Here is a 15,476-nt window from a genome sequence, read left to right as displayed (position 1 = left end):
CTTAACCCTCTTGGGCGCGGAGGTCACCAGAGCTTCACAGGTTGCCACTGGAGTCCTCTTCCCCTCCTCCATGATGACATCACAGAGCTGGTGGATGTTAGAGACCTTGTGCTCCTCCACCTTCTGTTTGAGGATGTCCCACAGATGGTCAATAGGGTTTAGGTCTGGAGACATGCTTGGCCAGTCCATCACCTTTACCCTCAGCTTCTTTAGCAAGGCAGTGGTCCTCTTGGAGGTGTGTTTGGGATTGTTATCATGTTGAAATACTGCCCTGCGGTCCAGTCTCCGAAGGGAGGGGATCATGCTCTGCTTCAGTATGTCACAGTACATGTTGGCATTCATGGTTCCCTCAATGAACTGTAGCTCCCCAGTGCCGGCAGCACTCATGCAGCCCCAGACCATGACACTCCCACCACCATGCTTGACTGTAGACAAGACACACTTGTCTTTGTACTCCTCACCTGGTTGCCCCCACACACGCTTGTCACCATCTGAACCAAATAAGTTTATCTTGGTCCCATCAGACCACAGGACATGGTTCCAGTAATCCATGTCCTTAGTCTGCTTGTCTTCAGAAAACTGTTTGAGGGCTTTCAGCCTTAGAAGAGGCTTCTTTCTGGGATGACAGCCATGCAGACCAATTTGATGCAGTGTGCGGCGTATGGTCTGAGCACTGACAGGCTGACCCCCCACCCCTACAACCTCTGCAGAAATGCTGGCAGCACTCATACGTCTATTTACGAAAGACAACCTCTGGATATGACCCTGAGCACATGACCTCAACTTTTTTGGTCAACCCTGGCGAGGCCTGTTCTGAGTGGAACCTGTCCTGTTAAACTGCTGTATGGTCTTGGCCACCGTGCTGCAGCTCAGTTTCAGGGTCTTGGCAATCTTTTTGTAAGCCTAGGCCATCTTTACAACAATTCTTTTTTTCAGATCCTCAGAGAGTTCTTTGCCATGAGGTGCCATGTTGAGCTTCCAGTGATCAGTATGAGGGAGTGAGAGCGATAACACCAAATTTAACACACCTGCTCCCCATTCACACCTGAGACCTTGTAACAATAACGAGTCACATGACACCGGGGAGGGAAAATGTCTAAATGTGCCCAATTTGGACATTTTCACTTAGGGGTGTACTCACTTTTGTTGCCAGCGATTTAGACATTTAATGGCTGTGTATTGAGTTATTCTGAGGGGACAGCAAATTTACACTGTTATACAAGCTGTACACTCACTACTGTACATTGTAGCAAAGTGTCATTTCTTCAGTGTTGTCACATAAAAAGATATAATAAAATATTTACAAAAATGTGGGGGTGTACTCACTTCTGTGAGATACTGTAGATCAGACCAAAATGAGGGACAAATGAGGGGGAAAGAGGGGCTTTGTTCCAAATCAGGGGCAGTCCCTCGAAATCAGGGAGAATTAGAAGCTATGGCTAAATGAGTGCCAAACTCAGGAGCCAGGGTCTTAAATATCCTCTGCTTGACCAAAGATGGCTGCCGGATCCACACGAGCTGTCATCATCTAACCGGATTACTGCCCCAGGAAACCATAGAGGAACAATGCGATTTCCTCTCCCTCTGCAGCGCCATCTGCAGTGAAGAAAAGAGACTGCATCTGCTCTGCCTACAAGCTTAACCTTGTTTCTTTATAGATATGCCTATAGTTCTTGGTCCCTATTACAACATATGTCCTCTTTTCTTCTATTAAATGTTTTCCAACAGATCCAAACCTCTTTGTCTGTTGCTTTGTCCTTGCTTGTCAGACATATATTCTGTTACAGAGATCATCACGTTTGGTTTCAGAAAGCATACAGTGCAGTTAAGCCAGTCTACAATCCTCTATCTATCAAATATAAAAATTGTTTCAGAGGGTTTCTACCTATAAACTGGAATATTTCTCATCTCATTGTCTTTTTTTTTTTTTCCCTGTCTTTTTTTTTTTTTCCCGCTATACGTTTCTCTTTCATTTTATACCTAGAACTAAAAAAGAAAAAAAAAAAAAACCTTATTATTGCCGAAGAAAATAGAGGGATAGATAAAATGGTTTTATTTATGCAGCATTTTCTATTTCAGTCGTCTCCCCAATGCCTTCACCTGGGAAACATTGATGAAGTTATCAGTAGGATAGAATTCCGGCGGAATCTTTATTACTTTTTAAGACAGTATTAATATTTATTCTCCACATCAGCTGGGCCAGCTCAGACGTGAGCAAACAAGCTGCTGGTAGTAAGATTCCAGGCATATGCAGAAACTTGCTATTGTCCTACTAATCCACCTCATATTTCACCCAGGGCACTATTCTTTTGCCGAAAAAAAAAAAAAAATCACATCTATATCTCTGCAATGCTGGGAGCTTTGCCTTTCTGTAAATGGCTTTGTTAGCTGAGACAGTCACTTCCTGTAAAACTCCGTCTGAGCTCCGAGCTACAGCCTGGCTTTACAACTCACCTCCTTGCAAATAAAATCCAGGAGAATTAAAATTCAAGTCAAAGAACAGCCTGTAGCATCCATGAGCGTGTAGGCAAAAGTTCCCCGGAATTTAAAGGACAACTAAAACCATACATTTAAAGTTTATATATTATTCGGAAGGGAAAAAAAAAAAAAGTTCCGAAGTTACTTTGCTGTGATTTAGCAGTTTTGGAGAAATTGCCAGCTGAACCGCGTTTTACCGCTGGTCATTGAACACGCGGGCAGATCTGTTTGACCCCAGGAAAAAAATTAATTATTTTGTTAAGAATCATAAATTTTCTTAAGACCCCTTTCACACCAAGGCGTTTTTTGCAGCGTTTTTAAACGCGTTTTAAAACGCTCATAAAACGCTCTCCATGCATCTCAATGGACCCTCTCACACCGAGGCGTTGCGCTGGCGGGGCGTTGAGAAAAGTCCTGCAAGCAGCATCTTTGGAGCAGCTTTTGGGCGTTGAAAAAAGGGCTTCAAAAACGCCCCTCTCCATTGAAATGAATTGAAAACGCTGTAAAAACGCCTGAAAAACGCCTATAATCCGCCCCGAGTTGTAGAAAAGTCACATGATCTCACAAAAAGGTAAACATGCAAGCAGAAATTAGAGCATCTACAACAACAGGAATGAAATTGTGGGAAGGTCAGAATCATTACACAGACCATCAAAGGGATTTGGGACTAGTGGGAGCGGGATTAGGGTTAGGGTTCTGGTTTTGGGACTAGTGGAAGTGGGATTAGGGTTAGGCATTTGGAACTAGTGGGAGCCGGATTAGGGTTAGGGTTCTGGTTTTGGGACTAGTGGAAGTGGGATTAGGGTTAGGGATTTGGAACTAGTGGGAGCCGGATTAGGGTTAGGGTTCTGGTTTTGGGACTAGTGGAAGTGGGATTAGGGTTAGGGATTTGGGACTAGTGGGAGCCAGATTAGGGTTAGGGTTCTGGTTTTGGGACTAGTGGAAGTGGGATTAGGGTTAGGGTTAGGGATTTGGGACTAGTGGGAGCAGGATTAGGGTTGGGATTAGGGTTAGGATTTTGGGACTAGTGGAAGCGGGATTAGGGTTGGGATTAGGGTTAGGGTTTTGGGACTAGTGGGAGCGCAATTAGGGTTAGGGATTTGGGACCAGTTGGAGCGGGATTAGGGTTAGGGTTTTGGTTTTGGGACTAGTGGAAGTGGGGTTAGGGTTAGGGATTTGGGACTAGTGGGAGCAGGATTAGGGTTAGGGATTTGGGACTAGTGGGAGTGGGGTTAGGGTTAGGGATGTGGGAGTGGGATTAGGATATAGATACTTACGTTGCAATGCTCATCCGAGTATAATTTTTGAACTTGTCTGGGTGCACTCTCAAGTCCTCGTATAGCAATGCAAATTGTCCAATTGAGGTGTGCGCTTGGAGGATGGATGAACCCAATAGCGACGGTGCTGCCTCTGTTGGTGGATATGCTCCCAATAGAGTAGCACAAATAACAAAAACAGCTCCATGAACTCCATCTTCTTTATTTACCCTCTTTCACCTCAACGAGATACCAGGAAGTACACAGGAAGTGATGTAGGGAGGTGGGGTTGTTCTTTGACGCCCATGCTTCAATAACGCTTGAAAAACGCTGTTAAAACGCCTGCAGCATTGCGTTTATTTTACCGCTAACGCCCCTAAAACTCTGTAAAAACGCGGTAATAACGCTAAGGCGTTTTAGGGCATTTTTGAAGCGCCTTGGTGTGAAAGGGATCTAATGGTACACAGGAGGATGAAACCCCAACCATAGGCTGAAGATAGAAGATGAATGGGAACGCCAAGCCAATCTCCACTCTTCTGGATTCTTTCATTCGAAAAAACCATCCACAAAATAAGGGCAACCATGATATCTCCACTCAGGAATGGAGCACTAAACTCCGGCTTTACTTACTTTCAGATTAGGGGTCCATTCACACTCGTGGACATCAAAAAGTGGCATGAAAAGTCGTTCCCCATGTTTTCCAATGATAACCATTCATATATGTGCGACTTAAAGTTCATGCACGACTTTGGTCCGACTTTCATGCAATTTGAGGCCCATAGACTTCAATGGTAACCCTCAAAAGTTGAAAGTCGTACCTGAATGTTATACAATGCAACATTAGTTCAACAGTTGTCCATTATCATTGGTCAAAGCCAAATTCGTATCCAAGTTGGTTAAGCTTGAAGAGAGACAGCGCACACAACGAGGAACACCCAGACCTATTTTCAAGATCCTCTTTCAGGTTCCCAGGCTCAGTGTGTTCTTCATATCCAAGTTGCACCCAACCAAAGTTGCATCAAAGTTGCACTCCAAAGTCGGTGCAACTTGGGAGTCCTATAAGTGTGAATGGAGTCTTAGCTCTGATGGCTTTTCAACTTGCTAAGTAAGCATGTGAGTGGTGCAGACAGAAGGCGGAACAGAAGCGTGATGCAGACAGAGGATGGAGCAGAATAGTGGTGCAGACAGAAGATGGAGCAGAAGGAGGGGTGCAGACAAAAGATGGAGCAGAAGAGTGGTTCAGACAGAAGATAGAGCAGAAGAGTAGTGCAGACAGAAGACTGAGCAGGAGAGTGCTGCAGACAGAAGACGGGGCAGAAGAGTAGTGCAGACAGAAGATAGAGCAGAAGAGTAGTGCAGGCAGAAGAAGCAGGAGAGTGGTGCAGATGGATGACGGAGCAGAAGAGTGATGCAGACAGAAGGCGGAGCTAGAGAGTGGTGCAGACAAAATGCAGAGCAGAAGAGTGGTGCAGACAGAAGACAGAGCAGAAGAGTGGTGCAGACAGAAGATGGAGCAAAAGACAGAGCAGGAGAGCGGTGCAGACAGAAGACGGAGCAGTAAAATGGTGCAGACAGAAGACAGTTGAAGAGTGGTGCAGACAGAAGACTGAGCAGTAGAATGGTGCAGACAGAAGATGGAGCAGAAGAGTGGTGCAGACAGAAGATGGAGCAGGAGAGTGGTGCAGACAAAACACTGAGTAGTAGAGTCATGCAGACAGAAGACAGAGCAGGAGAGCACCGCAGACAGAAGACAGAGCAGGAGAGCACCGCAGACAGAAGACAGAGCAGGAGAGCACCGCAGACAGAAGACAGAGCAGGAGAGCAATGCAGACAGAAGAGGGACCAGAAGAGCGGTGCAGACAGAAGACGAAGCAGGAGGGCGGTGCAGTCAGAAGACAGAGCAGGAGAATGGTGCAGACAGAAAACGGAGCAGAAGTGCGGAGCAGGCAGAAGGTGTGTGAGGAGAGTGGTGCAGACAGAAGACTGAACAGGAGAGCAGTACAGGCAGAAGATGGGGCAGGAGAGAGGTGTAGACAAGATGAAGCAGGAGAGTGGTGCAGACAGAAGACTGGGTAGTAGAGCAGTGCAGACAGAAGACAGTGCAGGATAGCGGTGTAGACAGAAGACGGAGCAGGAGAGTGGTGCAGACAGAAGATGGAGCAGAGGAGTGGTGCAGACAGAAGATGGAGCAGGAGAGTGGTGCAGACAGAAGACTGAGCAGTAGATTGGTGCAGACAGAAGACAGTGCAGGAGAGTGGTGCAGACAGACGAAAGAGCAGGAGAGCAGTGCAGACAGACGACAGAGCAGGAGAGTGGTGCAGACAGACGACTGAGCAGTAGATTGGTGCAGACAGAAGACAGTGCAGGAGAGTGGTGCAGACAGACGAAAGAGCAGGAGAGCAGTGCAGACAGACGACAGAGCAGGAGAGTGGTGCAGACAGACGACAGAGCAGGAGAGTGGTGCAGACAGAAGACTGAGCGTTATGCCCTGTACACACGGTCGGACATTGATCAGACATTACGACAACAAAATCCATGGATTTTTTCCGACGGATGTTGGCTCAAACTTGTCTTGCATACACACGGAAAATCCGATCGTTCTGAACGCGGTGACGTAAAAAACACGTACGTCGGGACTATAAATGGGGCAGTAGCCAATAGCTTTTGTCTCTTAATTTATTCTGAGCATGCGTGGCACTTTGTGCGTCGGATTTGTGTACACACGATCGGAATTTCCGACAACGGATTTTGTTGTCGGAAAATTTTATAGCCTGCTCTCAAACTTTGTGTGTCGGAAATTCCGATGGAAAATGTGTGATGGAGCCCACACACGGGCGGAATTTCCGACAACAAGGTCCTATCACACATTTTCCGTCTGAAAATCCGGCCGTGTGTACGGGGCATAAGGTGGTGCAGACAGAATTTTGCTACTACCAATTATCTTGGGGAAGAACATTAGTGGTCAGAGTAGGAAGTAGACCAGTGAACTTCTGCTTGCTACTATTGACCCAAGACTGTTGCCTAATCCAGTCAATCCCATCCAGTTATCATTCTCTCGTGTCTGCGGCCTGCGGGTTGCTTTGAGCCTCTTTGGTGGAAAACTGTATCATTATTTCTATTTCATAGCTTATTGAGTAATGTAGAGTCAGCATTTCATACTGTAAGTCACTATGTGGGTCCATGAGAGTTTGCGAAAAAGGGATATATATGACCAATTCGCAGTATGTAATTCACAGGTCCTCTCATTTTTACTTCTGCAAACTCACATGAAGACCTTGGCAGGTGGAGGACAGTTTTGTGTAATACACCATATAGAGTGAGTAGGGAAGGAAGGTCGATTATAAACCACACCGCCATAGTTGAGTTACAAATGTCGTACAGCAGCTGCCAGCCGCAGAACGTGTTTTATTTTGTTTTAACAGAAATCTCTGTGTTATCCAACTTGTATGCTCAGGGGGACATTGACAAGCCACTATTTCAGAGCACGCAGGACAAAACCTTTCTTCTTAGAGATCAATGAAGCAACATGAATGTATTGATCCTTTGTTAATAAAAAGAAAGAAAAAAAAAAACCTTAGAACAAGTATGGTTGGAGTTGTGGGATTATACATTTTAGTAAGCTATATGTAGGTTTAGTGAGGCTTTGGTTGGCAGGATAGTGAACAGAGTACATGGACTGTACATGGTGAGGGGCTCCAGGATTTGTGTCTGTTATGAAAACAAACGTGGAACTTTACTCTACTGCACTCCATGTGGTGTTCACAAGCACCCTTGCCCTGACACCTTCGGCCAGGTCTTCTTCCAGGCTTCGATCTGCATCCATTTCAATTGGTCAGGGCCTTGAGGACATCATTCCTGTGCATGGGCAGAAGTTCATGTACCTTAGCAGATGCTTAGTGTACATTGTGAGCAAGCAGGTAACAGTACTTTATAGCAGAACTTAACTGTACAGTATCTGGGCACCACAAACTTAAACACCATTTAATTCATTTTAAATAATCAAAGCAAACTCATCCATGTCTCCATCCATCCAATCTCTTCCCCATGCAACAATGTTTCCATCCATCCATACATCTACACCCTCATCCACACATGTCTCCATCCATCTATCCATCCACCTACTCTCCCATCCATCCATCCATGTCTCCACTCATCAATCTATCCACCCACTTCCCCATCCATCCATGTCTCCACCCAATCCCCCATCCATCCATGTCTCCACCCAATCCCCATCCATCTATGTCTCCACCCAATCCCCTATCCATCCATGTCTCCACCCAATCCCCCTATCCATCCATGTCTCCACCCAATCCCCCATCCATCCATGTCTCCACCCAATCCCCCATCCATCCATGTCTCCACCCAATCCCCCATCCATACATGTCTCCACCCAATCCACCAACCATCCTTGTCTCCACCCATCAATCCATCCATTAACTTCCCCATCCATCAATCCATGTTTCCACTTACATCCATCCACCTATTCCCCCATCCTTCCACGTCTCCATCTATCCATTCCTCCATCCATCCATACATCTACTCCCTCATCCACCCATGTCTCCATCCATCCACCCACTCCCCCATCCATGTCTACACCCAATCCCCCATCCATCCATGTTTCTACACAATCCTCCATCCATCCTTGTCTCCACCTATCAATCTATCCATCCACTTCCCCATCCATCCATCAATGTTTCCACTTACATCCATCCACCTATTCCCCCATCCTTCCATGTCTCTATCTATCCACTCCCCCATCCATCAATGTCTCCCTCCATGCTTTGTTGAAAAATTACTTTGAACCCCCCCCCCCCCCCCAGCATTTCCAGCTGCGGCCATCTTGAGTAAGGGCAGATGATTCATGTAGCATTTATTTCCTGGAATCCATTTGCCCTTAGCGGAGGCATGCGGGCGGGAGGGTGTGCTTAATTGGGAAAGTCCCTCCTACCAGGAAGATCCCTGGGATGTATGGCATCATTTTGGCCTAGGCCAGAAACAAGGAGGCGAATGAAGAAACGTAAAAAAAAAAAAAAAAAGTTTAAAACAAGTAAATCTAATATATCTTCCTATCTATTTACTAATGCTAGCAGCATACAGATTACACTTCGTTCATGTGTATTGAGAGAGTTTAAAAGTTTAGTTCCCCCGTGGAAGAGACATATCATGGTTCAGCTCTGGTTCTGTCAATATATCATATCTTGATCTCATTATCTAGTTATTCACTAACCTGAAACGAAGAAGCTTCCTCCAAGGCAAAGACTCACGAGTGAATAATGCCCAAATCAAGATCACTGTCCTAGATTATGCACCTTTAAAAAATAAGTCATCAGTGGCAGCTGCCATATTTCTGTAGTCATTGCTTCTCCCTCATGGTATGTGCCCATCACACAGAAATATTTGCCTTAAAGACATATTAACATCCCATTCAGGGCAGCGTGCCATTGCCTCCTGAGACCCCACCAGTCCACACCTCATCACCCACAACCCTCTTCAGGAATTGTCTAGATTTGAATGCTGTAAATGGGCCCCTAATGTCTCAGGGGCCCCGCTTTTTTTAATTACTTTTATAGTTTATAATGCTCCAAATGTTGAACTTTTCTAATGGCAGTTTTGGGCATCAAAGACATTCATCATCAGCCCTTGCAATGGACCCGTACTTAAAATCTGAACGCTGGTTGTCTACCAGGAATTCATTATCACAGTTTCATGTAACAAAGCAATCAGTAAAACATTTACCGTCAGCAAGTAATTCCTAATCAGAAGCAGCAGAACATTTCCTATTATGCAACAATGCCTTGGCACCCTCCTCTCTTCTAGACTGACAGTTGCCATTCATGAGTTTGAAAGTCAAATCCCACCCACTGCGGCTTCTGATACATTAATGATGTCATCAGGGGACCAAATGTAAGAGATGTCACAGCTGTTCTACTGGATTACATCGATGGTGTCATTAGGGGACCAGATCTAGGAGCAGTTAGAACTGTTCTATTGGATGACATTGATATCATCAGGGGACAAGATCTAGGAGTACTCAGAACTGTTCTACTGGATTACACTGATTATATCATCTAGGTGCATTTAGAACAGTTCCACTGTATTACATTGATGATGTCAGCTAAGAGCAGTGAGGACTGTTCCACTGGATTACATTGATGATGTCATTTAGGTGCAGTTAGAGCTATTCTACTGGATAATATTGATGGTGTCATCTAAGGGCAGTTGGAACTGTTCTACTGGATAATATTGATGGTGTCATCCATGAGCAGTTGGAACTGTTCTACTGGATAATGTTGATGGTGTCATCCATGAGCAGTTGGAACTGTTCTACTGGATAATATTGATGGTGTCATCCATGAGCAGTTGGAACTGTTCTACTGGATAATGTTGATGGTGTCATCCATGAGCAGTTGGAACTGTCCTACTGGGTTACATTTATGATGTCATCAGGGGACCAGATCTAGGAGCAGTTAGAACTGTTCTACTCAATTACATTTATGATGTCATGAGTAGACTAGATCTACATTAGGAGCAGTTAGAACTGCTCTACTGGATAATATTGATGGTGTCATCTAAGAGCAGTTGGAACTGTTCTACTGGATTACATTTATGATGTCATGATTGGATCAGATCTAGGAGCAGTTAGAGCTGTTCTACTGGATAATATTGATGATGGCATCCAGATGCAGTTAGAACTACTCTACTGGATAATATTGATGGTGTCATCTAAGAGCAGTTAGAACTGTTTTACTGGATACATTGATGATGTCATCCAGGTGCAGTTAGAACGGATCCACTGAATAACATTGATGGTGTCATCTAAGAGAACAGATCAGACACATTTATTGTTGGTAAACGTTTCCTTTAAACAGATGACTTTTATATACTATAGTTTGCAGAAAAGCCAATTTTTTTTTCAGGGTTTGTACTGGATGGTACTGTAAATGTCAGATTTGGTTCAAATAAAAATATATAAATTGGCTCCTAAAAAACAGGTCTTCTTAGTTTAGCCTTTCACCCATTTATGATAGGGTTACAGTATGAACATGCGTGATGAAGTGATGGAAACAGATCTCTGCTTTGGTAATTTACTTTATTTTTTTTTTTAAACACTATATTTTTATTTAGATTAAACCAAAGGTTTCAAAGAAGATTGCGATAGAAGAACCCTCTATATAATAACAGCGATATCCAACAGGCAGACATCCCATGTTGTATAATGCATGCAAATTTGAACAATATGGTGGACACAATTACACCCCTTAGTAGCTGTAAATGCAGAAACGTTGAATGACATAATATAAATAACAACATAAATGGGTGATGTGTTGTCTAGGTTATGAGTCTCTGGGATAAGAAAGAAAGAACAAACTCAGAGGTGCTAAATTGCATGTGTGGAGATGAGAATCACCCAATTTAGTTGATATTAATATGGGGGAGAAGATGGCCATGAGAAATGGGAAACACCCAGTGGCGGGACAAGGTCATCTAGAGCAGTGTTTCTCAACTCCAGTCCTCAAGGCGCACCAACAGGTCATGTTTTCAGGATTTCCCTCAGATGAAATGGCTGTGGTAATTACTAAGGCAAAGAAACTGATCAAATCACCTGTGCAAAATAGTGGAAATCCTGAAAACATGACCTGTTGGTGCGCCTTGAGGACTGGAGTTGAGAAACACTGATCTAGAGCCCAGGGCGAACATACCAAACTCCGCCCCCCAAAAAGTATGAGCACTATGTGTCAGCAAACCCCCCTCCACCCCCCAAAAATGACACTAATCTGCATGCTTTCTTTCAAAGCATAAATTCCCCCTCCTCCTAGTACAAATCCACTTCCCCTGCTGAAATCTCCCCAGCAAATATGCCTCCCCCCCCAAATAAATCACCCCTCCTAGCACAAGTCCACTAACCTTCAAATCCCTTAATTTTCCTCTCCAAGTACACAACCCTCCTCCCCACTCCAAATCCCCACTTCCAGCACAAGTTTCCCCTCCTAGTACAAATACCCCCCATTCATCCCTAAAGAAAAAAATGTTTCCTTCCCAGCACAATTCTCCTCCCTCCACTACCTCCACTACCATATATCACCTGTTCTACCACAAATCCCTCTCCCAACACAAATCCTCCTAAAACACCACTCCAAGCATGTCCCCCTTCCCCAAATTTTCCCTCCTAGAACAATTCTTAGGCCCTACTGCCCCACAAAGTCTCCTCCCAACAAAATTCCCCTCCTCTCCATCTTCTCGTAGGGCCCCCCACCATACATGATACCACAGTGCCCAGAGCAGCCGCCCCTCCTGCCCACCCCTTTACCTGGCCCTGGAAATACCAGGGTCAGGATACTAGAATGAAGGTCTGGTGGATGAAAAGAAAGCAAAAGAAGATAGGTTGAGACAGGGAGTAGGGAAAGAGTTGATAAGAGAGGGAGTACAAGGAATAAGGGAGAAGGAGCAGGAGAAAATAGAAAAGTAGAAGGGGAGGGCAAGAGAAAATGGACCAGAGAAAAAAAGGACTCACTGGTAAGATACACTATCGGGTTAAGGTCAGGACAGTGCAGGCCAGTCAAGTTCCTCCACCCCAAACTTGCTCATCCATGTCATTATGGACCTTGCTTTGTGCACTGGTGCGCAGTCATGTTGGAACAGGAAGGGGCCATCCCCAAACTGTTCCCACAAAGTTAAGAGCATGAAATTGTCCAAAATGTCTTGGTATGCTGATGCCTTAAGAACTGGAACTAAGGGGCCAAGCCCAACCCCTGAAAAACAACCCCACACCATAAACCCCCCTCTACTAAAGGGTTTGGACCAGTGCACAAAGCAAGGTCCATTAGGGTATGGCACTCCCACCTGGTTGGTTATTGGTGGTTATCCCAGGAGCTAGGTCCCCTGTTGGAAAATGTAAGAAGGTGTGAGGTTGTAACGCCTTTGAGGTGGTCAGGATGCAGCTGAGGACATGGTCAATTACAGTTATAAAGTGTGCCTTAAGGACACCCCTTCCTGGTTGCATTGTTGCATTATTTTAAGTGATGTTATTTATTCGTTTGTTAATAAAAGGTCTGCTGTGACCATTTAAACCAGTGGTTCTCAACCTTCCTAGTGCCGTGACCCCTTGATAAAATTTCCCAAGTTGTGGGGACCCCTAACAGTAAAATTATTTTCGCAGTGTGGGCTCCCTGAGTCCCTTCCACTTGTACAGTATTAAAACCCCTTATGGTAAATGTTAGGATGTACCACTCTCTCTTTGTTCTCCTTTCTTCCCCTTTTATCTCCCTCTTTCCTAATTTCTTGTTTTTTTTCCCCACCCCGCTCTCTAGCCATCTTTCTTGTTCTTTCTCTTATTCTTTCTCTCCCTTTTCCTTTGTTCCTCACCCTCTTTTCCTCTCCCTTCCATGTATTCTCTATTGTATTCCTTCTCTTACTCCTTGGTGGGGGGAATGGGATGAGTGGTAATGCTGGGGGGGGGGGGGGGTTCTGATCATCCAACTTAGGTGCTCTTGATCAAGGTCATCTGCTGATCTGCGAACTGTAGTGGGGACTTTTAATGACAACTATAATCACAGGTAGTGTTACTCACTGTGTCTCTGACTTTTTGGTGTCTCGTAGCAGTGACACCTATGCCGAAATCAGGAGATAGGGTCTCCTCCAGCCCCTCCCACTTCACATTCCTCCCCAGTCAGCTGACCTCTAGTCTCTGACCCCCAGCCATGTCCTGAACTTAATGGGCGGCTGCGAAGAGGCTGAGTGGGCTCCAGGAACAGCCCAGCTGGGCGGCCATGGACTCCATGGACAGCCCTGCTGGGAGGCCGCAAAAAGGCTGGGAGAGCGGCGTAGACTTCAGGAACAGCCCAGGATTCGGTGACCCCTGGCAAATCATCATTCGACCCCCAGGTTGAGAACCACTGATTTAAACCCATGTCACCCAGTTTTGTGTCTTTATTTAGATTGGACCAAGTTTGATAAATCTTTTAGTCAAGCAAAAGAAGATAGAGTGAGGCAGGAAGTAGGGAAAGAAGTAGATAAGAGGGAGTACAAGGGATAAGAGAGAAGGAGCAGGAGAAAAAAGAAGCGTAGAAGGGTAGGGCAAGCGAAAATAGACCAGAGAAAAAAACAGTGGTGAAATATTATACAAGAGCATGGGAAGTGTGACAGTTTTTGGTAGCAAAGTTAGGAGAGGGCTCTAAGGCAAGAGGGCGGTAAAATTAGGACTATCCGTGAAAAGTAGCCAAAGGAGGCAAATATTTTTAAATTGAGAGTATAGATCTTGTAACTTTTCTGATTTGCTTTCCTATTTTATTATTATTCTGCAGGTATGGCAACATACTCGGATAAGCTGTTCAAGTTCCGAAATGGACGCTGGGAAGACATTCTCAGTGACGATGTCAACATCCGGCGAGGGGTCGTAAACCGGTTTGCTGGGCGCTCGGTGGCTTGTATTGATAGAAAGGTAAGGGTTTTCAGAGAACATGAAAAATATTCATGGCGTCCCCTGAGCAGATTGAGAGGCTTTTTAGCTGGCACCATGCATAAATAAAAGCGAGTCTCACTTATCATCCCACACCTTCTGGCGTCAGGTGTCCTCGACGCATTGCGTTACAATACTTTATGTAACAACCTGAGGGTTAAAAAAAAGTATAATGATTACTTTGTAACTATATTTTAAGTCAGATTTTCCCCCTAAAAAGTAGATGAACAGAGGTAGAAACAACCCGCATTGAGGGAAAAGCAACTGACAAATGGAATATACGGCCTCCCCCCCCTTCCATTCTTCTTCTTTTTGTGTTTCTTTGTTCTTGTTCTGGTGTTCTTTATCAAGTCGCACATTCAGAAAGTACATACAAAATGAAAGAACAGCAACGCGGCTAGGAAAGGAATCTTCTGTTGTCGCAAATGAGCAATTACATTTAAAAGGAACAATTTCATTTGGTGGAATGGTGCTTGGGTCTTCTTTCTATTGCAGACAGAATATTGATATGTAGCGGGATTAAAGCCTTCTGCAGAGCCATCTCTTCTCGCTTTGTTTGGGTTGCTGGTAATTGTACGCGTCATTTATAACTTTGGTGACTTGAACTGTATTCTGATGTGACCTTTTTTAAATTGGCATCTTGGAGACACTGCCACCCTCTCTGCGCTTGGAGGATAAATGGCGCTTTGAGTACAAGGTACAGCCCTAAGACGTATTAGTCTTCTTGAACTGTAGAACTCCCGGCGCTATCTGAGCTATGGCGAGCTCCAGTCATCATGTTCTTAGCTTGGAGTGTGAATGACCTTTTGTAGAATGATTACGGACATGAAAGGAACGTTCTTATAATGCTATACCTGAATCTACACAGTAAGGGCGTTTATACCAGTTATAATATAAAGCTATGGAGTTATATTAACCACTTGGTTTAGATAAGGACCTGGTGGATGGGAACGGAATGGATGAGTGTCACGGATCGCGTGGGTGCTTCCGCCAAACAGCGCCTCCTGCTTTCCAAACCCGTTCCGGCAGACTGAGAGCTAATACCAGCATTTTTACCCCAAACATCATACACAGACCAGATGTTGAGGTAAAACCAAAGGAATGACTGTTTATTGAACAGAAATACAGGTTTTTTTTTTACACTTCATAACTGCAGCAGTCACCACATGAACAATAAAATCTAATATTACCCAGAACATCACACAATGGTTAGAGAACAAGGTAGAGTTGACACAAAACTAATCCCATCATGTAGGAACTTCCAAGAGGATTAGCCAACATAAGCA

At 44.7% G+C, this 15,476-nt stretch overlaps 1 protein-coding gene across 4 annotated transcripts in view; it reads left to right on the top strand.

Moving 5' to 3' along the window:
• The window catches only part of CRTAC1 (cartilage acidic protein 1), a 951,030-nt gene that overhangs the window by 560,811 nt on the left and 374,743 nt on the right, over positions 1-15,476 (top strand). For all 4 annotated transcript variants that reach the window (XR_012235617.1, XM_073595539.1, XM_073595541.1 and 1 more), the window contains exon 4: positions 14,036-14,172. Coding sequence is in view for 3 of the 4 variants with exons in the window: in XM_073595539.1 (XP_073451640.1) it covers positions 14,036-14,172 (137 nt within the window). In the remaining variant the exon portion in view is untranslated. The remainder of the gene's footprint in view (positions 1-14,035; positions 14,173-15,476) is intronic.

Source organism: Aquarana catesbeiana, linkage group LG08 (assembly GCF_042186555.1).
Source record: "Aquarana catesbeiana isolate 2022-GZ linkage group LG08, ASM4218655v1, whole genome shotgun sequence".
Lineage (NCBI taxonomy): Eukaryota > Metazoa > Chordata > Amphibia > Anura > Ranidae > Aquarana > Aquarana catesbeiana.
Note: the sequence above shows the minus strand (reverse complement) of the source record. Positions and strands in the feature narration are given on the sequence as shown.